This window comes from Tachysurus vachellii, chromosome 5, assembly GCF_030014155.1.
Source record: "Tachysurus vachellii isolate PV-2020 chromosome 5, HZAU_Pvac_v1, whole genome shotgun sequence".
Taxonomy (NCBI): domain Eukaryota; kingdom Metazoa; phylum Chordata; class Actinopteri; order Siluriformes; family Bagridae; genus Tachysurus; species Tachysurus vachellii.
The window spans coordinates 11,654,025-11,680,000 of NC_083464.1; the positions used below are offsets into that span (position 1 = coordinate 11,654,025).

At 38.4% G+C, this 25,976-nt stretch overlaps 3 protein-coding genes across 4 annotated transcripts in view; 1 reads left to right on the forward strand and 2 right to left on the reverse strand.

The window, feature by feature from the left end:
- Positions 1 to 241: 241 nt before the first annotated feature.
- Positions 242 to 5,999, reverse strand: ssr1 (signal sequence receptor, alpha). 2 transcript variants are annotated; one of them, XM_060869766.1, is made up of 9 exons: positions 5,845 to 5,999; positions 4,509 to 4,639; positions 4,313 to 4,412; positions 3,926 to 4,188; positions 3,224 to 3,300; positions 3,028 to 3,106; positions 2,140 to 2,233; positions 1,841 to 1,855; positions 242 to 1,427 (listed from the first exon to the last, which is right to left on the reverse strand). In XM_060869766.1, the coding sequence occupies exons 1-9, from the start codon at positions 5,912 to 5,914 to the stop codon at positions 1,360 to 1,362; spliced, it is 897 nt and encodes a 298-aa protein (XP_060725749.1). In that variant the 5' UTR covers positions 5,915 to 5,999; the 3' UTR covers positions 242 to 1,359. The 2 variants fall into 2 exon arrangements, with proteins under 2 accessions (XP_060725749.1, XP_060725750.1); XM_060869767.1 differs by lacking the exon at positions 1,841 to 1,855.
- A 2,811-nt stretch (positions 6,000 to 8,810) lies between these two features.
- LOC132845625 (zinc finger protein 701-like) lies at positions 8,811 to 13,774 on the forward strand. The gene is made up of 6 exons (XM_060869765.1): positions 8,811 to 9,481; positions 10,414 to 10,452; positions 10,580 to 10,624; positions 12,241 to 12,299; positions 12,582 to 12,663; positions 12,820 to 13,774. The coding sequence occupies exons 1-6, from the start codon at positions 9,208 to 9,210 to the stop codon at positions 13,605 to 13,607; spliced, it is 1,287 nt and encodes a 428-aa protein (XP_060725748.1). The 5' UTR covers positions 8,811 to 9,207; the 3' UTR covers positions 13,608 to 13,774.
- Positions 13,775 to 15,675: 1,901 nt separating this feature from the next.
- The window catches only part of prune (prune exopolyphosphatase), a 10,505-nt gene continuing 204 nt past the window's right edge, over positions 15,676 to 25,976 (reverse strand). The window contains exons 1-8 of the mRNA XM_060869761.1: positions 25,796 to 25,976; positions 23,059 to 23,166; positions 22,053 to 22,246; positions 20,674 to 20,858; positions 19,983 to 20,141; positions 19,715 to 19,809; positions 19,243 to 19,401; positions 15,676 to 18,591 (exon numbers count right to left, since the gene is read on the reverse strand). The exon at positions 25,796 to 25,976 is cut by the window's right edge and continues 204 nt beyond it. Of these exons, the coding sequence (XP_060725744.1) occupies positions 18,196 to 18,591; positions 19,243 to 19,401; positions 19,715 to 19,809; positions 19,983 to 20,141; positions 20,674 to 20,858; positions 22,053 to 22,246; positions 23,059 to 23,166; positions 25,796 to 25,834 (1,335 nt within the window). The 5' untranslated portion in view covers positions 25,835 to 25,976 and the 3' untranslated portion in view covers positions 15,676 to 18,195. The remainder of the gene's footprint in view (positions 18,592 to 19,242; positions 19,402 to 19,714; positions 19,810 to 19,982; positions 20,142 to 20,673; positions 20,859 to 22,052; positions 22,247 to 23,058; positions 23,167 to 25,795) is intronic.

The window sequence follows — 25,976 nt, forward strand, 5'->3', positions numbered from 1 at the left end:
TTGTTGCTGAATGTTTAGCCATTTCAAATGCTTAACGATTGATCTTGTTTAATCCAGCTATACAGCCACCTGGAAAGTTAACAAATTAACACACTCTGTAGGGTTAAAATGTCTTTCAAAAGGATGAAGGTCTAATAAGTCAAGAATACAAGGTAGTTTCCTCTTAAACAGACAAGAGTTTTTAACTTAACCAAATCTACAGTTACATTTATATATGTGAGGGAAATAACAAACAAGAACACACATTTATGTCCATCTTTATTTTTTCTGAACTTTTCCATGTGAACCCACAACCTCAGTGTTTTCTCTCCATCATTAATACTTGTCTCAAATTGCACAATTTGCTCAACAAAAAAAATGGGATTTATTTTTAAATATTGGAAAGGAAATCAGAGCTAAAAGTCCCAATAAGAGAAAGGCGTGACTAAGTAGATATTGCCAGGTTGCAGCTTATCAATTGGTTCACTTTGACATTTCTACGGGGAAATAATTCTCAAAAGGTATCCATCAACAAGCAAGTTCTCATGTACATGTTTAAAGTACTGACCGCTGCTATACCACAGGTTGGCAAAGCTGGCAAACTAGAAGGGTTCATTTGCATACAGTAGTGTACTATGCTTTCAAAGCACACAATATCAATTATGGGCATCCAAATTCATGCCAGAAGACAAATTATACATATAAAAATAATGAAATTAATGACTCCACAAACACGCTGTTCCCAAGCACTACAGAGTATATACTCCAGCAGTTCTCTTAGAAATCATAGGAAGAGTTTACAATCCCGAACACACATTTGTATACTACGCCTGGGAACGTTCTGAAAATCGAGAGACGAAAAGACAATGAAGAATCAGAAAAATAGGCACAATCAGGGAGATAGAACCTGTTATTACAATTGCCTGTCATACAGTCATACCAAAATGGCAGAATAAAACGGCCCAAAAAGAAACAGTGCATTTTAGAAATGTGGCAGACGCACACTCGTACTGCCCACAAAACAAGTGACCAAATTAGGGAAGAAGTCCCAGACCCAGCTATGCATATGTGTGCATGAAGACAATCAATGTCAAGAGGTGGATAGGGGGCATGGCTTTCTAGAAACAAAACTCATGTGATTAATTCACCCACAAATTTAAAGCAAACTTGCCAAGTCAAAGTAACTGTCAAAAAACAAACAAACAAAAATAAAAATACAGTGGCTGGAGCAGGTTGTTAAACTTTTTTTTTGGCTTATTTGTTATTTTTTAAAAATGTGACTGTATTGGTATGTGTGTAGTATCAACCAGTCCATTGGCATGCTGTACGATGGCCAAGCTGTTCTCAGTAGCATGCACCATACAGCGGTACACTCCGTCTTCACTCATCTGATCCAGCAGAGCGCTTCTGTGTCCTCTTACGTGGTGATCTTCTGGGGGAAGCCTTATCTGGAGGGAGGTAAAGTCAAATCAAATCAACTTACTGTGACTTTGTAGGCATCCTCTTTTAACAACTACTGCAAAATTCAACAAACAGTTCTGTGCCTACATTTATTCATTAAAAAAAATCAGCATTACTGATTTTGTAAATTTCAGGAAAATAAACCCCAATAACCATTTTTAATAGAATAAAGAAAATTGAGGTTTATAAAAAAATAATACATTTTTGTGACTTAAAAAACCCTTGAGATTGTGGGTACCCTGTAACCAAACACCACAAGCCTCTTTTTGCATTGGAGCCTTTTATTAAATCTTACTGTAAAAAAAAGAAATGGCAGCAAATGAGAGAGAACTAAAGTGACCTGAACTCTCTGTTACTTTGCTAGACTACCACATTTCTGAAAAGTAAAAGGAAATCTCACCTCGCCGACTCTGCACTGAAGATGCAAAAGGAAAGAAAGAGACAGAATGAGTGATTCAGAAAGTAAGCAAGCGCACCATCGGCCAATGCAAGATAAAAGATGCGGAAAAAACGAAGCAAAGCCAGTGTTTGTCTCAAACCGGTCAGGTCTCAAAAGATGGGTCAAAATGTGTGAATGAAAGACATTTTTACAGAATTAGAAAGAATGAGGAAAAAATAAAAATACAAACAGACTCTTTGAGCACATGTTTAAAAATCTATTAGGAAATTACATATATAAACCAAGAGGAGGAAACTCACTGATTTGATTGAGTGTCTCTTGTGGGATCCAGCTCATATCAACGTCATTATGGTTGGAGGTCCCCATCTCCACCTTGGCCACAGGTCTCCTCCTCTGCAGACACACAGAAGCAATCAAATGCTGTAAGACCTAGTTGACACACAGCCATTAACATTTGACTGTGCTAAAAACATGTGACGAGGAACTAATGCATCTCAAAGACTCAGTGAGGTCATGCTCTCATCCTCTATAGCCTTTTGTGAATGTACTGTCTTATACCTTTCCTTATGACTGCTTTGTTTCATATGAAAGACCAATGGCATTCATAGCCTGTTATCTTAATACAGAATACAAACTCACTCATACAATTGTATAACATTTTAGATCAATACTACAAATATTTAGAACAGTAAACTAAATCATTTGAGGGATAAAGAGTAATTCCTAGAGTGTAACTTTAATCTACCTTATGACAGCAAAAATGGTCAAAAATTAAACTGCAAAATCTCAGGGTTCTTGGGAGACAGAGGTTCCCTATAACTTTTCCACAATGTCAGTCATTTTTGGGGGGAAGGGGGGGGGCACACAGTTGGGGTATTTACACTTTACTGGCATCAAGTACTCACCCGCACTGTTTCCCCCTTCCCCTCCTTGCATGCTTCTTGTTTCCACAGCAGTTTATTTATCTCCTATCAACTCGGTGTACAATATACACAAATCTTGCACCTTGGGTCCAGGAGAAACCTTATCTGATTTCACTGGTTATTTGCACATTGTGTATGGCTGTGAAAGTAATGAAGATCTACTTGACTTGACCTGCTTTGCTCAGGGCTACAAGATCCGCACTGAGATCGAACCCAGGCCCATCCCTACACCTCATATTTAATGTTACATTACTGGACTTTTACCTTCCTAGATTCCAAAAGCTGATGCAATCCAACAACCACCAGAAGCCCAAGCCCAGAGAGGAACACATACATAAAGATCCTGTGGGAAGAAGACAACCTGTCAGTTTTTGGACATGCTTATGGAGGGGCAGAAAAGAAGGTACAAGAAACTTGATAGCCAGCCGAGATAAAATCAGGAATTCATTTAAACACTTACGTCTCTCCATCCAGACCATCCTCTCTCTCAGTGACGGTGACCGTCTGGTTAAACACTGCATCCTGGAAAACGTTGCCCTGTTATATATAAAAAAGAAAAAAGAAAAAGAAAGAAAGAAAGAAAAACAAAACTGAAATTAAACTGTCTTATTTCTCTTAACCAATATAGAACATTCTATGGTGCTCTGGTTTGTTTGTAAAAGTCTACATATCTTTATTATTGACATTGACTTGATAATATCTACTACACTTTGATTTAAAAATCAGTCTAGGTTAAATTCTGCCTCATTTAATATATGCATAAATCCCTCAAAAATAATCTGAATAACAACAAACTGATACGCTCCCAGGTGGTCCAGCAACAGAATCTTACGCTCTTATTGCCACGGCCTGGGTTCGATTTCCAGGCAAGGAGCTAACCCAGCCACTGAAGTGTTAACTGTGGTTAAAAATGGTAAGGTTGAGTCAGGAAGGGCTTCCGTAAAACCTTTGCAAATCTAAACGGAACACGTGATCCACTTTGGCGGCTTCGAACAGGGAGCAGCCGTAGGATTAAAAATTAAAAAAAAAAATACCCATGAACTAAACTTTCCCTGGCCATGAGCAGCACCGCATTTCCAAATTACCACAGTTTGTTATTTATACAATCTTTGCAGTTGGTCTGCATCTTGTTGTAGTGTCAAGTCTCTACAGTCACACTTACACTGCTATCCTTGTAGTTGAGGTTGATGACCAGGCCAAAGGGGCGACCACCCATGGGTTCAGCTGGAATGAACGAGTACTCAAATGTGGCCTGACGCTGTGGAGGCACCACCGTGCCCAGCTGCAGAGCAGTGAAGTTCTGGATGTAAAACTGGAAGTCCTGAGGGTAGCGGAAGGAAGCGTCCAGAGACTCGACTACAAAATCTTCACTGCCTTTATTGGTGAAGCCCAGCAGGAATTTTACAATGTTGTTGGCTGGAAAGTCTGGAATTAAATCAGGAGTAAACATTTTAGCAAATTATCTAAACTGTTGCATTCACATAAATGTGTAATCATAAACAGGGTTTGTAAACAAGTCACATTTGAAAGAAAAAGTTGTATGAGCTACCTTCTCCTTTGACAAACAGAATGGTTGTATCAGCATTCGGGGAAGGCTTTATCTCTCCTGCTAGAGCTTCTTCCTCTTCCTCTTCCTCCTTTTCTTCAGTCTGACCCAGATCATTCACAATAATTAGATTTATGTGATTCATGTAAATACAATTAAGAAGGCTACAAGTAAGCCATCATAAAACAAACACTCTTACCAGTTCTGTATTTTCATCATCTTCCACCTCTGCTTCGTCATCCTCGTCTTCAGCAATCACATCATCAGTAGTATCTTCATCAGCTGCCTCTTCTTCTTCTTCTGTAACATCTTGTGCTGCTACTAATGTGCCTTAAAGGTGGACAGAATATTCAACCCATTAACTTTCTCAATCTTTTTATAGCTTCGATAGGGTCATGGTGTCAGATTTGTTTGCACGGATAAAGAAAGAGTTGGGATCCACGACTGAAAACGTTTCTTGGTTCAGCTTCCACGTACCTCAAATCTCATCCCCAACAGAGACAGCATTATGTTGTCTATTCATAAGCTAATTGTCTATGAAACTAAAAAACAAGCCTATGCATTCCTTTTGTTTTGTTTTTTAAATAATGTAGGCATAACTCCACATGTTGCCCAATCACGACGAGATCTCCCTGAAGCACAGAGGATAGACAGAAGAGCTGAGCAATATCCTCCATGAACTTTGAGGAAGAAGAGGGAGATATACCTTTATTTGTCCCACAATGGGGAAATTTCTCTGTTACAGCGGCAAAGAGAAATAAATGCAAATATATAAAAGAATACAGACATAATATAATATACACAACACAATGTATTGTGGAACTTTAAATCTCATTAAATAGATAAATGAATAAATCCTGAACAAAATAGGCTGTATGGCACATGTAAAGCAGGACAGAACAGACAAACACACATTTTAGGTCATCATGACCATTGATTCTCGTCCTCAGAGAGGCTGCGTTCACTCACTACACTACAACCAACACAATAAATCAAGAAGCAGGTCTAAGAACAAACGACAACATTATTGTTTTGTTTTTTAACACAAAGGACACAATTTTAATCACGACTTCAATTTCAGGTATCAGCTTATTTCCCTGTTAGCTAAAACATCTCCCTGTTAAAGAGAATGTCAGGATCTTCTACTAAACTATTTCTACTGCACTTTTACTTCCCAGTACGTCCTTTTTTAACAGCTTCTGCAAACATGGCTAGAATGCTAATGCTAAGTTAGCACTAGCCTGTTAGCACTAGCCGTTAAGGACACGTCAGTCAAGACGAGCTCAAGTTGTATGTATCTTTTACTTGAAAAGATCTCTTTACCTTAACTGAGATAAAAGAGAATGTTATAACACGTACTAATTCAGTGAGAGTTCCTAACATTAAGCGTGTAAATAAAACCAAAAGCTCACTACAGCAGAAGCTCAACGTGCACGCGCAGGCCCACTGAGGTAAAGCTAACAGAGAAAGACAAGCAGGCTAAAGCTGAAAACGGCTGAAAACAACCGCTTTGCCTTTTTTTTTAAAAAGCTTACCTTTCATAAAGACAGTCGCCGGGAACGCTAGCAACAGCAACAGTAATAATCTTGGAAGGAATTTGAGCATTTTGCTGAGTTGAAACAGCGACACTAACAGCTAGTTGCTCTTTACCTGCTGCTAGCCCAGGAATCAGGCTTACTGCGCATGCGCACTGTAGGGATCACTGTAGGTATGACGTTGACCAAATAAAGAGGCCATATTTATCACAGAAGTAAGATAAATAAACCTGGATTTTAAATATAATCAGTTTTCTACTTATCGGTGTTGGTACAAAATGAATCAATGCTTGATTGCATTACATCTACAAAAGGAGAGACACACAAACTACTGCCCTTGGCTGGGAATATGATTGTTGGTGACAAATGATTAGGATATTTTTCATACATTACACTTTCTATGGATTACATAGAATTGTGGGGGGAAAATAAAATAAATAATGAATAAATTAAATAAAATATGCAGCCAGAAATGCTTGTGGATGAGAAATAATGGAGGATAAATGCCAGACATATTCTATGCCTGTTCAGGTGAACCACTTATTTTTTATTGTGTCCACTTATTTTTGTTGTACAGTTTGTTGTATTACGTTTGAAGTGGTCAATTCGGTGAACTTACGGTTTAGAATTGGGACTGTATCCCAGCTACTGCTTTCCACAAGCCATCAGACTCCTTAATAACTGAACTGAACTGTACTGAGCACAAAACACACGCACAACTGTATGGACTGCACAGACCTACACCAAATACACACTCTTCCAATATACAACTGTTTAAATGCTGTTTTGCACACTGTTTTATTCTGCACATGCTGTCTCACATTTCAGTTGATTGCTGTTTTGCACAATACTTTACAATATCTCAGGTAACTGCTGCTATAATACTAATGTGTTCATTCCAGTATTTCATTAGATGTAAAACTGATTGAACATACAGTATTTAGAGTATTATCATTTTGTCTTGTCCTGCACTGTCTTTTGTCCTGCACTGCCTTTTTTGTCTTTCATCCTGCCCTGTGTTTTTGTCCTGCACTATTTTGTCCTGTACTGTCTTTTGTCCTGCACTGTCTTTTTTTCCTGCACTGCCTTGTTGTCTTGTCCTGCACTGTCTTTTTCCTGCACTGTCTTTTTGTCTTGTCCTACACCGTCTTTTGTCCTGCACTGTCTTTTTCCCTGCACTGTCTTTTTGTCTGGTCCTGCACTGTCTTTTGTCCTGTACTACACTGTCTTTTGTCCTGTACTGTCTTTTTGCTTTGTCCTGCACTGTCTTTTTGTCTTGACCTGCACTGTCTTTTTGCCTTGTCCTGCACTGTCCTTTGTCCTGCACTGTCTTTTTGTCTTGTCCTGCACTGTCTTTTGTCCTGCACTGTCTTTTTGTCTTGTCTTGCACTGTCTTTTGTCCTGCACTGTCTTTTTGTCCTGTCCTGCACTGTGTACACCAGGTTGCACAGATGCACTTTATGTATCTAGGACTACTTCCTAAGTCCTAGCCCTGTCTTTGTTTTATGTAGCACTGTGGTCCTGGAGAAACGTTGTCTCATTTCACTGAGTACTGCAACAGCTATATATGGTTGAAATGACAATAAAAGCTTCTTGACTTGACTTCTTGACTACAGGTCCGCTCGGAGCAACAAGAAGAATGACTTTTTCTCAGACCTCCAGATTGAAATGGGAAGCTTCAGTTCATTTTGACACACAAAGGTCTGTAGCGTTTACACAGCGTGGTGAGGAAAAACAAAAAACATCCAGTGAACAGAAGTTCTGCAGATGGAAACCTCATTCATATGAGATATTAGAGGAGAATAGCCAGGCTGGTTTGAGCTGACATGAAGTAGTAGCAGCTGGGGGAGTGGTAGCTCAGGGGTTAAGGCATTGGGCTATTGATTGGAACTGTGTTCAGCAGAAAAGCATTTCAAAATTCATAACATCCCAAATCTTGAGGCAGATGAGTTACAACAGAACAAAACCACCACCAGCTTCCTAATATAGGTACACTACATTAAAGGTGTATGTTTCAGTGTTTTGCCTGCTCTAATGTGCCCAATTCAACGCAGGAAATGCTGTAAATTAGCTGATTATTTGAGTGTGTTGGGAGCTGTGAAGGACAAGTGGTACTTCAGGACAAGGGCTACCTACTGTGTTCCTCTGCCGCCTTTATATTATCTATACTATATGAGCAGATGTATGTGGACTCCTGACCATCACACCTGCCCACGTTTTTCCACAACGTTTGAAGTCGTCTAGAATGCCAGTGTATACAGTAGCATTTAGATTTCCCTTCACTGGAACTAAGAGACTCAGACCTGTTCCAGCATGATAATGTCCTGTGCACACAAAGACATGGTTTTCCAGGTTTGGTGTGGACGAATGTGTGTCCTGCACCTTAACCCCACTGAACACCTTTGGGATGAACTAGAACACAGACTCCACCCAAGTCTTCCTCACCCAACATCGAAGCCTGATCTCACAGATGATCAGGCACGGTGGCTTAGTGGTTAGCACGTTCGCCTCACACCTCCAGGGTCGGGGTTCGATTCCCGCCTCCACCTTGTGTGTGTGGCGTTTGCATGTTCTCCCCGTGCCTCGGGGGTTTCCTCCGGGTACTCCGGTTTCCTCCCCCGGTCCAAAGACATGCATGGTAGGTTGATTGGCATCTCTGGAAAATTGTCCCTAGTGTGTGTGTGTGCCCATCCTGCGATGGGTTGGCATTCCGTCCAGGGTTTATCCTGCCTTGATGCCTTGATGCCTTGATGCCTGGGTTTATCCTGCCCGATGACGCCTGAGATAGGCACCGGCTCCCCGTGACCCGAGGTAGTTCGGATAAGCGGTAGAAAATGAATGAATGAATGAAGAATCTGCGTCAGTACCATCTACGTACACAATAGAACACGACAGATTCACAGTAATCTTATTACCTCTAGCACCCTGTCCTGCAGAGGGCAGTAACTGCTTTAGAAATCAAAATAAACGAAGAACAGCGGAAGTTGTTGTCTGAGAACAACAAAAACAAAATATCTCCTAATACCCTAGATTAGTGCACTACTAAGGGCATGAAATGTAGCGCGCTAAGTAAATAGAATAGAGTCATTTCAGATTGATCCTAATGCGTGGTTCCCAAATCGCACACTAGTACTATGCTAGCATACTTTATTAGCATACTTTATTAGCATACTATGCTAGCATACTGTTAGCATACTATGCTAGCATACTTTGTTAGCATACTTTGTAGTGCTGGAGTATGTGATTGGGACGTAGCTGGATGCAACGCAAAAGGTCTCTAGCTATCAGGTATCTATAATTCGCGAGCTCTGAAAATAATAATTAATTCTACGTGTTTCTAGCCTTTTAGTCTACAAGATAAAGATGGTCGACTCTCATTTTCACGTTCAGCTGACAGCTGTGTTGGATGTGCTCATGAAAACAGCAGTATCAGACATTTGTGCTCTGGCTGAGAGCTGGTTTAAATCCTTTCACATGGAATTAGCGAGAAGCAAAAAGGAAAACGAAGATTTAAGGAAAAGGCTGCAGATCATAGAACAAGAAAAACACCATGAACCTGCAGCTGAAACTGCTCTGGAGAGTAAAATAACCAAAGAGGAGAAAGATGACACTGGCAGTGAAGTGAGAGATACAGACGGTTAGTGCACTGAACCTGTTCAAGTTACTATGTACAGTCAGTCCAGTTTATATAAATTACAGTTTTCAAAACCTGTATCTTAAATGTCTTCCCTGGAGTCTGTACAAGTGCACAGCATAGTGTGAAATGGACCACGACTTGTTTATGTGACCAATTTAAGGAATAGTGTCAACAGTATGAATAGTAACATTGCATCAATACATATATTATTGACAGTCAGTCAATAAACAAACATTAGTATTATACACTATTATTAGTATTATATATACACTATACTTTACTGCTTTGTACATTACTGCTAATTGGAACAGTTCTTTGCAACTACTTTAGCACTTTTTTTTGTAATTAAATGTAATTAACAATATAATTTTTTTATATAGATGTGATTATATCTAATGCAGCAGATTTCATGCAATGTTTTATTTATCTGAACTTATAGCACTATAACCTTATTGATTTCATTTATGGCTATTTGCACTACTGGCTGGATACTAACTGTATTTAACACTCTTTGTACTTGACAATGACAAAAAAGCTGAACCGAAAGTAATCTAATTTTATTGTAGTATACTTTCTATATAAACAAAATGGCCAAAAGTTGTCCTGACCATCACACCCACACGTGGTTCTTCTTTAAACTGTTGCCACAAAGTTTGATGGCATTACCATTTCTGCGTACAATTGCCCACATTCTTTTGGCCATTTTGAGTATTACAGGCCCAAAAGGTGACATGCTTCAAGACAATTTGTGTTACATATATTTACAAGATCTTTGTTGGATTAGATGATATTATATCACATGGGTTTTTGGCATAAAGCATGAATGAAAAGATGATATGACACTGATCCAGCACATCATCTTCTATATTTTTTTTAGAAAAAAATATTTTCTTTTGAAAAACTAAATAACTGGCATTTACTTCCTTATGTAGATTCTGGCAGCACAGTGTATGCAGGAACCTCTACAGAAGGTAAACATTCAGTAACCAGTGTTCATTTTACCCACCAACACTTTTCTTTATACTTTGTTAAGTTCTAAAAATGCTAGTCAAGGCCATTTGTAGGAATACCCTCACACATTAACTTTTGTTATTCCAGATCTACCTGCCAGTGCACATCTATGGCCTTCTTCTTCTGAGGAAGGTAAACAATTATTTTCTCTTTCTGTATTCCAGCTTTATTTCTGCTGTTGTTTTTTTTTTCCAGAGCAATAACTCCTCCTGCTTTTTACAGAACAGAGAAAGAAGACCGCATTTTGTCACATTTGCGTTAAAGAAGTGGGATGCCTCAAAAGCCATCTGGAGTGGCATGGCCAAAATTTCCAATGCCATATTTGTCACAGGATGTTTCATAATAAAGTGGTCTTTTCAAGACACCTTAACATGCACACTGGCACTAAGCATGCTTGCGAGGTTTGCAGGAAGACCTTTGGAAGTAAAAGTGGTCTTTTAAAACACACAAGCCACCACAAAAGAGACTTGGAAAAGTGCAAGGACTGTGACCAGGAGTTTCCTACTAAACAAACCCTGTATTCACACAGAGAAAAGGCACATGCTGTGCCAAAACAGTGTCCTTTTTGTGAGCTCAGATTCTCCCGTAACAGCAACCTTAAGAAGCACCTACAGAGGCATAGTGTTGTCCATATTTAACCTAAATCTCCTATTCATGCTCTACAGACTGTTAAATAACATAATTTTCAATAAACAGACAGACACAATACACCGAGTTGTTGTTTGGCCTTGTGTTACAACCTAATTTGTATATAAGTTATAATGCTGGAAGCTGCTGTTGCATTGGATCTTGATGAGATCTGTTAAGGCTTCTGATCTGCTTTAAACATCATTTTCTGATGCTCTGTACCTCTGGGAATGATCAGAAATTGTCTGTTCTATATTAGGGGTAGGAAATATGTCTTTCTTTGTTCTATACCAAATTAGCCTAGAAAGAATTGTTCAGAGGAAAGATATTATGGATATACACACTTTGATTACATTACAGTGATTAGGTGTGTAGTTTTTTTATAGTGTTATTTGTATTGCAGAGGGATTAGACACATGGAGCATCAACGCCCTGTTTAAGTCTGGTTTCTTTGGCTGTTATTAGGTCTGCTTCACAAAGCTCATGTTCTATTCAGCTGTATAGGAGGAGGAAGATTATTACTGAGACCTAAACACTCTCTCTCTCTCTCTCTCTCTCTCTCTCTCTCTCTCTCTTTTTCAAATATGAATAAATATCATAACCCTATTTACATTACAAACAAAATTGATTGTTACCAACAATAGGTGACATTTTCCTTAAATTATAATCTATAAGTGGAAGGCAAAAAAAAAATAAAAAATCTGCTATGTTCTTCTGCCAACAAGCTACACAAACATGCACATTTATCCAAGCAATTATGATAACCTCCTGCAACGTTAATGTCACTAGAATACCATTCCTGAGGAAGCTACATGTATATCTGATCAACTTTGGACTTACAGTGAAAACACAGCATATACTTGTAAAAGAAATGCAAACAAAATACATTTCAAGATAGAAATCTAAAAGAGTTGCAGATTTCTGTGCTAGAGGTTGGCGTTACCCAAAAGAAGAGAGAATATCAGATTATAGTCAGTTCCATTATCCCAAAACACAAACAAAATATGACTGGATTCTGTTGATCTGATAATTACAAAAGTGTGTTGTGTCAACATTTACTATCCTTCTGGGGAGGTGTTGACATGACAGTCATTTATTAATCGATTGTGTTTGTCCTGCAGACTTTAAGAAAAGAAATTGTTCAGCAACTGAATCTGCGCCAGACAAAAGTACACACTCGGTAAGCATTTTCATATTCATGGAGAAAACAGTTTACTCCTTAAAAAAATGACAAGAAAATAAATGAACAGTACTCACACAATACAGTCCAGTTACATGACCAGATTTTGTGTTTGCTATACCTATATATTTATATATTTCCACATTTTGCAATGTGTATAACTATTTCTTATTTTTTAAAAGTAGTTATTTAAGTGTACAATCTAAGGAGTAGGAGGCCAGAGTTATAACTGTGTATGTCACAAATAAAATTGTGAATCTCTTGAATATTGGTGTGCTGCAGAGATGGAACCATACAGCAATGAGCTCGAAAACCAAAATTCTGGATAGACCTTTTATGGAAAGAGTAGAGCAAAGGCTAGATGGTAAGTGACTCAATCCGCTGTAAAGAAAATGAATATACAATGAATATTTCTTATCTTTTCATATAAAATAGTTGATTTTAATCACATCATTACATTAAGATTCTCTTCCCTTTAACATATTTGTATTTTTTTGTTTTCCATTTTTTTTCTGTCTAGATACAGAAGGAAACAGTCGATGTTATGCACGCAGTAATGAACTCAAAGCTGATTCAGAGAAGTCTCAGCCTGCTCGCCAAACCTCAGAGTGCAGCGTCAATGTTGGCTCACACCGTGAAGATGAGAGTGTAGTGTGTGTGGTGCTGGATGATCTGTCTGAGATGGCGTGTCCTCAGAACAGACGAGAAGATCAACAGCCTGACATCTCCTGCTTATGGACACCCGACTTCCAGCCGAATTCCACACATCTGCTAAGAGGAAATCAATCAGCTTTCACAAACTCAGACTGTAGAATGAATTTAAATTTGGACAAAGATTTTAATTTAGCAGTGGCAGACAAAAATGTCAAACATTTGGATTGTTCTGAAAGTTTCTCAGGTTTTCTGCCATGTGAGAAAAGCAGCATATTTGTTTGTGATGTCTGTGGGAAAAATCTTTCAACAAAAAATTCCCTTGCTTCCCACTACAGACTGCACACCGGAGAGAAACCGTTCATGTGTGCTCAGTGTGGCAAGAGTTTCGCCAAGAAATTTAACCTTGATATCCACTACAACATCCACACTGGAGCAAAACCCTACACATGCAAACTCTGCCCAAAGTCCTTTGCCGATCCAAGCGCTTTTAGGCGACACGAATGGATACACACACGCAAATCACAACAAAAAACCTTCAACGTTAAGTACAGATTCAATTGTAATATATGTGGCAAATGTTTTCTGTCAAAACCATCACTTGCTGCACATTCTCAGTTGCACAATGCAGAGAAGCAACAAAAGGTTTTGTTCTAATGTTAAAGAGACTCAGAAAAATTCCTCAAAACCTGCTTTTTTTATAAGCCTATACTCTGATTCTACAGAAAGCTGTTTATTTCACTTTTTTTTATGCACTTGACATTTCCTGGAGTTTTCTTTACATCAACATATTTAAACCTGAAATTACTGTTGCATCAATATTGGACATAAGCTACTTTTTCTATTGATAACATTAAATAAATTCAAAATACAAAAAAATAGTCTGATTATCTATTTATTATAAAAGGTATATGCATCCAGTAGATGTGAATAAAGGTTATCGTAATGTGAGGTTATGAAAGGGGAATTTACAAAGTATGATTTCTCCTGCATGAGGTCTCATTCTTCTCAGCACTCACTTTTCTGTCCAGACATTTATGGCATTTGGCAGACCTTCTTATCCAGAGAGACATACAAAAGTGCACTGGAGTCTCTATCAGTGAACACAACACTGGTATACTAGGTTGCAGACTTAGGATACCATCAGAGTTTTTTTTATTGTCATCATAACATTCATTCATTCATTCATCTTCTACCGCTTATCCGAACTACCTTGGGTCACGGGGAGCCTGTGCCTATCTCAGGCGTCATCAGGCATCAAGGCAGGATACACCCTGGACGGAGTGCCAACCCATCGCAGGGCACACACACACACACACACACACACACACTCTCATTCACTCACGCAATCACACACTACAGACAATTTTCCAGAGATGCCAATCAACCTACCATGCATGTCTTTGGACCAGGGGAGGAAACCGGAGTACCTGGAGGAAACCCCCGAGGCACGGGGAGAACATGCAAACTCCACACACACAAGGTGGAGGCGGGAATCGAACCCCGACCCTGGAGGTGTGAGGCGAACGTGCTAACCACTAAGCCACCGTGCCCCCGTCATCATAACAAACAGGGAAAAATAAGCACTAGTTTAAGTGTTTCATGAAGAGGGAGATCTTCACACATCTTTTGAAGACTCAGCCAGTGACTCAGCTGTTCGGACATCTAGAGGAATTTCATTCCACCACCTCGGTACCAGAACAGAAGAGTCTTGATGCATCCCCTTTTGTCTGTTTTTCACTGTTGACTCACATCTAGTTGAACTCTCACCTTGCCTTTATTTTGGAGTTTTTCCACTGTTTTTTTTCTGCAAATAGGGCAGACAGGTCTTTGTGACTGACATAAATTTAGTTGATGTGGCAGACTCTATGGCAGCTTTTAACTGTTATGATCTAGGTAATGTCTTTCACCTCAGTTTGTCTGTGCACAAGTTTGGCTTTTGCAGTATTCCATATCTACTTTTGCTCATTGGATACAAGGCAGCATATCCATTTATAAATATAGCTGCAATTAGCCACTGTATTGATGAAATCAAGCAGGTTTCTCAGTCAAATGATGACAGCCTGCCAAACTGATCGCCTTACCTCTTACAACTGTGGTAACATCAGTTTTTACAGCCCATCAGCCCAGTGTGGTCTTAAACCCAAAACTAATGTCCATATGTCAAAGCACATCTACAGTAACCAGGTGGAGACAGATTAATATTCTGTCTCATCACCTGTATTGATGAATCATCACTCCATTGTATTTGTCTGCCATGTCATTAACAACAGACCTTCCCTATTCTCTCACTCACTCACTCATTTTCTACCGCTTATCTGAACTACCTCGGGTCACGGGGAGCCTGTGCCTATCTCAGGCGTCATCGGGCATCAAGGCAGGATACACCCTGGACGGAGTGCCAACCCATTGCAGGGCACACACACTCTCATTCACTCACGCACTCACACACTATGGACAATTTTCCAGAGATGCCAATCAACCTACCATGCATGTCTTTGGACAAGGTGGAGGCGGGAATCGAACCCCCAACACTGGAGGTGTGAGGCAAACGTGCTAATCACTAAGCCACCGTGCCCCCCCACCTTCCCTACTCATTCATTAATATTAATTCAAGTGTTAACAATAACAATTTATAGACAATTTTAGCTCAATTCTACTATAAATCTAACACCAGCCATCATCATAATCTATTCGCACCTCTTCACACCAAACTGCAATGAAGTTCATATGTGCAAAACACAATTGTTTTATTTATTTATTACACTAAAGAACCGTGAATTAAGAAAGGCATTAAAATTAATAGGCAGGTGAAACCTTAACACACTCGTGCATGATTGTCCAGCTTCCAGGAAAACATACACTCACTATCCACTTTATTAGGAACAACAGTACACGTGCTCATTCATGCAGCTATCAAATCATCAGCAGCACACTAAGTATTACATGCAGATGCATGTCAAAAGATTCAATTCTAATTCATAATAAAAATCTGAACTTAAAAAAAAAAAAGGATGTCATCTGATTTTAACTGTGGCACAGAATAATTTGGAAAATCATGGACAGAGACTCACCCAAACTGGACAGCTAAAGACTGGAAAAATAGATTTTTTTAAAATCTTCAAGTCTGGATGAGTCTGTTTTGTTTTGTAGCTCATCCACCTCAAGTTTAGATGTCTGAAAGCTACGATGCCTTTCTGCTCACAGCACAGAAAAGACTGCTTATTTGAGTTACTATATAATTTTTGCCATCCAGAAATTTTCCTTTTATCAACAGTGTGTTTCTCTCCACAGAACTGTCACTCCCTAAATGTTTTTCACACCATTTTTTTCCACTTCTAGAGACTGCTGATAGTTTGGGAAATGCCCAGGAGTTCAACGGATTCTGAAGTACTCAAACCATCTGGTCAATCACAATCACTTTTTTATGTGAACATTAACTGAAGGTCTCGATCTGTGTCTGCATGATTTTTTGTGCTGCTGCCACATGATTGGCTGACTGGATAACTGCATAAAAGTACAACTGTACGTGAAATTAAACTATAAGTGTATCTAATAACATGAATGCAACTATTCTTCCCCATTCATTTAAATAACAACCCCATAAATCACAGAATACATACAGAACCTGACACACACTCTGTAGAACAAAACATCTAACTGTAATTTACATGTTACCTTCTTTTATATAGTTCTTTACTTTTAAAAAAAAAAAAAAAAAAAAAAAAAAAAGAGAATTTTTCACAGTGATTGCATTATATTTATCCTGGTGATAGCGCCACTCCTACTTCTACAAAATGAAAAAACGGCTCTCAATAATGTGCCGTGTCAACATGTTCCTTGCAATTAAGGTTGGATCCTTCAAAATTCTAATGAAATATACAAATTAAATGTTGTTTATCCTAAAGCTGCCGGAATACCTGTGATGCATCATAAGCAATAAACAGCAGAATAATTGTCATTTAATTATACCAGAATAAATACATCACTTGGCATGCTGAAAATACTGGTTAATAATTAAACACTTAAATTTAACAATAAAAAAACAAAAACAAATGCTTTTCAATTAAACTGTAAAAGAAAACAACACAACACAACACACACAACACACACACACACACACACGCAAATCATTCCTGCACAGCGTACCTTATTTTTGCATTACCACTTAAATGAAATGTATAAAATCTAATTATTCAGATGACATATATGCACAAATTAACTTTGCTGAATTGAACACTGAACATGCTGAATCTTGCATTAATACTCTTTGGGCTTTAGCACAAATTTCTCTGCAGAGGTCTTTGCATGTGAGCAGTTGAGCTGCAATTCAGTTAGATCAAATTAAAATAGATAATGTCTCTTGATACACTATTATAGACGTGACTAACGCCTGACCTGAATCGGGGCATAGCTTAAGACACAAATGCTTCCTAATGATATTTTGTGGAGGCAGAATATCTAGTATTGATTTTCAACATATCTGAGTAAGCAATAAGCAATATAATTCATGCACTGAAATCTAAGTGCGAGTGTAACGCATAACAGCACTTCTCTAAGACTGATTTTAACCTCATTAAAAACAAATGTCATGTCCTTCTATAAAACCAAAACTGCAAATATAAGAAACACACTGAATGGTATTCAAGGATGTTTCTTTAAGATTAAAATTTTAACCTAATGTGCCCAATACGTCCCTTCAGGATTGTTTATTAATGCCAAGTCAGCAAATAATACTAAAAATAAAAAAAATAATAGAACGAATAATAGCCAAATTCTTTTAAAACCAAGTTATTTTTGAAGGTATATATGTAGGCAGCCTTTAGATAAACTTTACATGATGAAATACCATCAGTAATAATGAAACTATTACCTGAGTAAAATGCTTTTTAATCAATCTGCTGAACAGATTGTGCTGAAGAACCCATGGCATGAGCAGCTGGACTAAAATAATATAAACAAAAATGATTACAGAAACAATATCATTTAAATAATTATCCATGATAATTATGTCCAAATGCTGAACGTCACTTCTTCATTTAAACTTATTAAACTGAGTACCACAATTTAAGACACCAGGAACGTGTGCTTTTCCAATGAACCTCGGACAGAAAAGAGCAGTTTCATGTTTCCTGCCCTGTGCTAGCTGTATACTTGTGCACATTTGAACAAGAAGAACCAGTTTTCTCCAACAGCCAACTTCTGACCTCAGAAGCTGAGATTCAACAACAAAACTACTGTAGCATCATGGCCCATCATCGTCCTCCTCACTGATTATCTTGCTGACTTTTTCCACCAGCACGTCTGCGTTGATTTTGGGTAGACCATTGTCTAAAGGACAGCCTTCGACCAGACTGTTCATGGGAGTTGGAGGGACACCAGAGTCCTCTTCCATCATATTGTCCTCACAGCACTGCTGAGAGTCCCCCTGCTCTTGTGTGGCCTCATCCTCCAGCTCCAGCTCCTCCAGGTGTTCCATTTTCCTCTCTTTTTCTTTAAGGAAGTCTGAAACGATGGGTAACACCTTCTTGCGTGAGGCCAAAGTGTTGCCCTGAACGTAGGCCTTCATGTCTGTATATGGACTGCTCATGGGACTGAGATTCAGATGGGGGTTCCTGGCTTTTTCAAGTGCTTTGATTACCTATTGAGAAAGGCAAACGTTGCATCCCATTATTTTCACATGCAAAAATTACATTTTTGACAATATCTTTTTCATACAGGATTTCTATGAATGAAATAGGTTCCTTTTTTCTGTGTATATCTTGATTAGGTGTGGGTCTGTTTTATTGTAATATGTAGTTATCCAACAAGTTGATCTGGGTATGACATAAAGCATCTTTTAGCAGGTTGTTTTCTCCAGTGTTAAACTCGCTCCCTACCAGTTTCTATGCAGGAAAATACTGTAGTAAAAAGTTTATTTTACATTAAACAATCTATATTTATGGACTTGTTTTGGTGCATAGCATAATTCAGTTGAATTATAACACTAGATAACAGCCAATTAACATCCAGGTTTTTGTAACAGTCGTCACACAGCATTCTCTAGATTTCCTCACTGAGGAGAAAGTTTAAAAGTGCAGCCTTCGTTGTGGTGCTACAGAAAATTTCTAGCTGCTGACAAGCATCATAATTAGAGAATATATAAGGATTTTTTCATAAATAAATTACAACATATTTTTCTGTGGAAATAAAGATTCTGAAACAGTGTTTATATATTTCAAATGCATGTATGAGAAACACCATATAAAACAGCGTCCTGTTATGGGGTCTAAGCTGAATGTGCTCTGGGTACCTCATCCCTGTTGCGTGTGTTGGAGCTGTAAACAGCAATCTGCCTGAAAGGCTCCTTATTGTCGATGAAAGAGATGGTCATGGCCACAACCAGATTGTAGTTATGCTTATGACAGAATTCACAAAGCTCCTGCTGTAGGCTCTTACGTTGCAGGAAATCCTAAATAAACAACAGATTTTTTAAATACAACTGAAAACTTCTTTGGGGATTAAATATACGCCATCAATTGTCACTGAATCACACATTATCACAGCAGTTTATTTACACATTTACTCACAACTAAATGCAGGTTGTATAAGACAAGCTTGTGAACCGTTCAGAAATGTCTTGCATTTTTGCATCAATAGTTAATATGTGAACTGTTAGCTGTAGCCCTATTCATTGTGAGAATTTCATTGTGCTAAACACATTCTTCTTTGGCATTCAGTACAACTAAATAGCAAAGGCAGATATTCAGGGTAAAATCACTTACCTCGAGGGTCATGTAGATAACACTGACAGCCAGTCTTAGATCTCCACCTGATACAGTCTTCATATCTTTTAACAACATCTGCTCAGTGGTAAGGCCTGATCCACATGACACAAATGTTTACATTTCTTATTCAACAGTCATGGTACAACAGGCAATTTTAATTCAATTGTGTCATGCAAAGAAGTTTAAAACAGGCGCGTTTTACTTCTAAATACTGATTCTTGATTGTTTCATGTTTAACAAATATGTTTCATGATTGTCCACAAACCTGAAACATCAAACTTGGCATTCTGTAGAGACTGAAAGAGGATGCTGCGAGGTGGGAGTTTAGGAAAACGGCTCTCTAGAAGGATGACATACTGGCTGTCTTTGGGTGTGACTTTTCCTGCTTCAGGTGCCATATTAACACAGTCAGTGATAATCGTTCCTGACAAAACACAGCAAAAAGTATAACGCATTTAATACAAATAATATAAATACTATTTGGAAATAATATTTAGAGTCTGTATTATCAGTAGCATAAAACATTGGAAATTGTGGTTATAGAGGTTCACAAAATTGTGGAGATTTTGAGATGAAATCTTGTGCTTGGATGTTAGTTGGAGCGTCTGTTTGGAGCTGATCTGTGTTTAAGATAAGCAGTCTAAACTCATGCAGTTGATTTCAGACTAAGTAAACAGAAGCATCCATGTTGAAAATTGCTGCCATAGAGCCTGCTAATCAGCCATACTGTTTAATGACTGTACTGAGTCTCACATGTTTCAAACAATCTGGCTATTTGCACTGAAGCCAGTGAAGCATCTAGTATGTTTTAACCAGCACTCATTTGTTTTGTGCTATTTTCAGCAGGCAGATTCCCTGCACTGTTCAGCAGGATTGGTTTTACTGATTCATGTCTGATGCATTTAGGTATCATGTATTATTATGTTTAATACCTATGTAATAATAACAACATTTACCATATAGGAGCTGTGCCACCTGTTGGTCTAGCAGCTCAGGCGCCTTCTGGACAATGCGCTCTGTAACCAGGGTGGCACAGGAGCCCACAGTCTCTGCGGTGATGGGACAAAAAGGAGATGGGGTTCTTTCTAAACGATGATGATCAATGACTTCTACTACAGCATCTTCCAGTGTCCTGTCAGCCCTTAACACAGGAGATTTTATATGTACACATAGTTCTATTGCATGCTTATACTGTATTGTTATTCACAGCAGTATTATGAACACACCATAGCTGATGTAGCCAATAATTGATTATATGAAACCTGAAATTTATCTATACATTTTCAGGCAGCCAGTAAAGCAGAACCAAAAAGTGTTGTTATATGAAAACGATCACTTAAGGTGCGGGTGCTCCCAGTCTGACATCTTAGTATAGACAAATATATATATTTCTGTGAAATGTCTATCGTCCATTGGTAAAAGCAGTTTACGATTATTTTTTGCTTTATTAATTAAATTAAACACAAGGTTTTATTTGTTTAGTTCCCACGTCGTGTAGCACTTCGTGTTGTAGAACATCAGGGACAAATGTTGCTGGTCCTGTTATCACATTATCTCATGTTAACAGCTATAATAAACAGTGGCTCCATCAACAGTCTCTCCCTTTTCTTTCTCTTAAAGATAAGGAAATTTAAAATGCAGTCTTTGCAGTGTCTAAAGTTATAATACACCTCTGACTCTTTAGATATGCTAAATATCATCTCATCATATTTAAACTTATTTATATCAACCATTATGAGGTTTTAACCTGCTTTTGTGAAACAGTCACCTTAAGAAGTCCCTGTTTAAGTTGTTATTGCAGACTCTATAACATGGTAGATCCATTTGTATGATTTATTTAACTACTAACAGCTATTTATACAATTTGCTTTTCTTTTTCATCTCTGGCACTCGCTTTTGAGCAACTGTGGAAAATTGATCTTTAGACACTACATTAATGTGAGTTTCTTCAAGATCGTCCTCAACAGTTGTTTGCCTTACTGTCGGAAAAAGTCAACAAGCAGATACGTATAATTTGATCAGAATTAAAAAAAAAAATTTAAATGTGTCCTCAAAAGATACAGCAGCTATCATTAATGATCTAAAACGTAACACTGCAAACACAACAAAATAAATACTACACACTATCAGTTAGTAGTTTCTAATAATATAATACTAACAATAATATGTTCACATCGAATACGTTTTTGTTTAAAGACATTAATAAAGATTTGCCCTTAAGGGTACCCTAAAACCCAATTTTAGTCCCTTTTTTGAGAATGTTATATGAAAACATATTCAAAAATACATGGAAATGGAAACGTGACCATTTTAATTCTGTAGTGAAGAAACATACTCGGGTAGAATGTTGTGGTCGACTAATGTGATGGCCAGATTTTGCAGGCTGTGCAAATCCAGTTCATCCCTGAACAGCAGGTAGTCCTGAGACAGTCCGCTCTCTCTCAGCAGGAAAGCACAGTCAGAGCGCAAGGGAAATTCTGCTCGTGGGATATTCAGCACAGGCACTGCTGTTTTCCTAGAGTCGAAAGTCTAGGCACCAAACAATGAGTTTCAAAGTTACATCTGACCACAGGGGTGTCCGATCTTATCTTGAAAGGGACGGTGTGAGTGCAGGTTTTCATTTAAAATCAAGCAGGAATCACACCTGATTCCACCTGTTTAACCAGTTGATTTAGCTTTCACGAGTTTGACCTCTGCTTGGAGGCAATGACAGCCTGCACCCACACCAGCCCTTTCTGGATAAAGACTGGACATTCCAATTACTCTAAACCAAGACTGGTAAAACTCCTATGTTAAACTAAAACAGACCACACTCACTAATAACTTTATTAGAAACACTATAGTAATACTGGGTAAGGCCTCCCTTTGCGCTTAAAATAGCCTCAATTCTTTCCGGCACAGATTCCACAAGTGTTGAATGACTTTCTCTTGGCACAACCTAACAAAATAAATGCTAACATATTAGCACACGTTTATGACATTGCTATATGTCAACGTATATATAAATCTATATGTCATTAGCCTTTCATTAGCCTTTGACCTCTCTGAACCCCAAGGTGTTTCCTCTGCAAACTGCTGCTCACATGACACCTTTTCTTTGTTGCACAATTCTGCATAAACTCTACAGACTGTCATGCATGAAAATCCCAGGATATCATCAAGCCAGTCTGCCTTTTACTAACAAACATGCCATAGTACAAATCACAAAGATCACATTTTCCCCTATTCTGATGGTTGAGCAGAAATTAACCAAAGCACGATTGTATGTGATTTGCTTGAACTGCATGAAAGTGTATGTGTACAGTACTTCCTAATACAGCTCAAATTACTAAACGTCTTACCTTTGAAAGGAAATAGGCAAAAGTGAGGGCTGACACCATGGAGTCAAGATCACATGCCTCATTCCCCAGCACAACATTGAGTTGCCCAGAGCTGTTCTTCATGTGAGCCTAAAACAAGAACAGACAAATGAATCAACTTTAAACTTTACACCACAAACCTGCAGATTACAAAAAAAATGTCCAGAAAAAGCATCACTTAGAAATTATACATTTAAATATTCAGTAAAAAGGGTTAAGGTCAGGCATAACAATGTAATACTGAGATGGATTAAAAATGCATTTTTGCTGATGGAAATACGCTCATGCTCACTGCCTTACATTCATCTCACTGTCACTCTAATTGTAGGCTAGAAGGAATGAATTCAGGTCAGTTTTTCCTGCTACAAACTGAGCCTAACCATTAACCTCAAGGTTGTGTGTACGTGTTCCTTTACTTGGAACTCATTCCTTACAGACACACTGGCCTTGTTCTGCATGTTGGTGTGACTCCTGCTAATAAATCTGGTGATATTCAGTTACACCTGAGCAAACTGGATTTTATACTGACGATGTAATATCCATTACTGGTGGCTGGACAAATCTGAAAACAATACAGTATAGCTATTGGGATTGGGAAAATGATTTATATGATTTATTTCAAATCTCTCTTGAAACAGTAAATTGCACAAAATTATCTTTTTATTTTATTTTAATAACAGATGATGAAAAACTAATGATGAAAATGTTATAAAAACAAAAATGATTCTAAAAAGCATAATACAGAAATAAAAATAATGAATAATGAATACAGTAGAATTACTTATTTGCACTTTAAATCAAAATCAGAATCAAAGACTCCAAATTAAATTACAAAAAGTCTAGACAGTTCCACTTTTAGTAGCCACCATGTACAAGATGCAACCAACCAACCAGATGAAGAATAAGAAGAAACATCATATAGATTACAACACAGTGAAATTCTTTCCCTCATCCCCATTTGTTAGGGCATTTGGGTAAGAGTGCATGGTCACCATAAACATGACACATATTATGAAAACAGTAATATGACCAAAGGTTTATTGTTACCTGAACATCACACTCATTGGTTCTTCCCCAAACTGAACAAAAGCAACTGTCAATTGCCGCAATTATCTTTGTAAGCTGCAGCGTTGTACCCAAACCTATTCCAGCATGACAGTTCTGCTGTACACAAAGCAAGTTCCACAAATACATGGTTTGCCAAGTTTGATGTGGATGATCTCGGGTAGCCAGCACCGAGCCCTGACCTCAAACTCATTGAACACCTTTGTGATAAACATCCACCTGCCGGATCTCACTAATGCTCTTGTGGCTGAATGGACATGAGCCTTCCCAAAAAGTTATTATAACATCAATCTGGCACTAAATCTATAATAGGATGTTCAATAAGCACATGTGTGTTGTGATCAGGTCTCCACAAGGTTTTTGCCATGTTGTGCCTTTTCTATAGCACAGAAATCATCCAGCTGTCCAAAAAAAACAAAACAAAAAACATTTAAATAAGAACTACAGACAAGATATCTGTCTCCACTGACATCTGGCTTACTGTTTGCTTTACTCACCACTGATTTCACAATATGAATGCTTTCTGTTCAGCCTGTGTAAATAATCACCAGCGGGTGCAGCTTTGACATGCATGGGAAATGAGCACTATTCATTTACTGTTTCTGCATAAAACTTGGTGTTAATTCTAAATTCAACTAAGCCGCACAGTACATATTTGTTAATGAACACAATCCACCTATTGGCATGTTAAGCTCATTATTTGAATGTACACAATAGGCTACTTATTAGAGCCAATTAGTAGACATTAGGTTCAAGTCAACATTATTTACATTTGTCATTTAGCAGACAAACTTATCCAGAGTGTCTTACAATTTATTTAAATGCATACAACTGAGCAACTGAGGGTTAAGGGCCTTGCTCAGGGGCCCAGCAGCGGCAGCTTGGTGTACCTGGAATTCAAACTCATGACCTTCTGATCAGTAATCCAGCACCTTAATCACGAGGCTACCACATCCCTAGTTATTGTTAATAATATTATTATTTATTATTATTATTATAATAAGGCCTACATTTGACCAAACAACAGGCTAATAAGAACTCAATAACACAATTTGTTCGTTCAATTGTGATTTTCCACTAGTGTAACAAACTAAAAATCTCAGTAACCCCTTTGGGAACCCTCTATGAGAACCACTGCTTTAGAACTTTGCTCTTACACAAGTGTGTGTGTTTGTGTGGGGTTGGGGGTGGGTGTGTCTACTCACAGATATGTTTATTTACAAAACCAGACAGAGGGAGAGCGAGAGAGATAAACAGACAGAGACAGACAGAGAGACAGACAGACAGACAGGGAGACAGACAGACAGACAGACAGGGAGGGAGACAGACAGACAGAGAGAGAGACACAGACAGACAAAGACAGACAGGCAGGCAGACAGAGAGACACAGACAGACAGACCATCTCACTCACTCACACACACTCTCTCACTCACACACACACACACACACACACACACACACACACACACACCTCGACGCTCTTGGTTCTCCAGTTCCACTGTTCTGCTGGTTTAAATCAGGCCACAGCTGTCTAACATTAACTCCAGCCTGTTCACCGTGAGATTAAACATGCGGTGTGTGTGGACCACAAACTGACATGAAGAAGTCAACAACTATAACGTGAGAGAATAGCGTCATTAACACGTGTCCTTACCTTCAGCACGTCCCGACAGCTCCTTAAATAAGTGTCCATTTTCACACAAAGGCTCGGGACAACTGTGAACCGAAACGTCCTTACTTATGAAAGTGTGTTTGGGGAGTTGACTAACCCACTGCACTAGATTGTGCCGTTTCACTGCTTTAGTTCGGCAAACATACTGACATCATCAATGTGC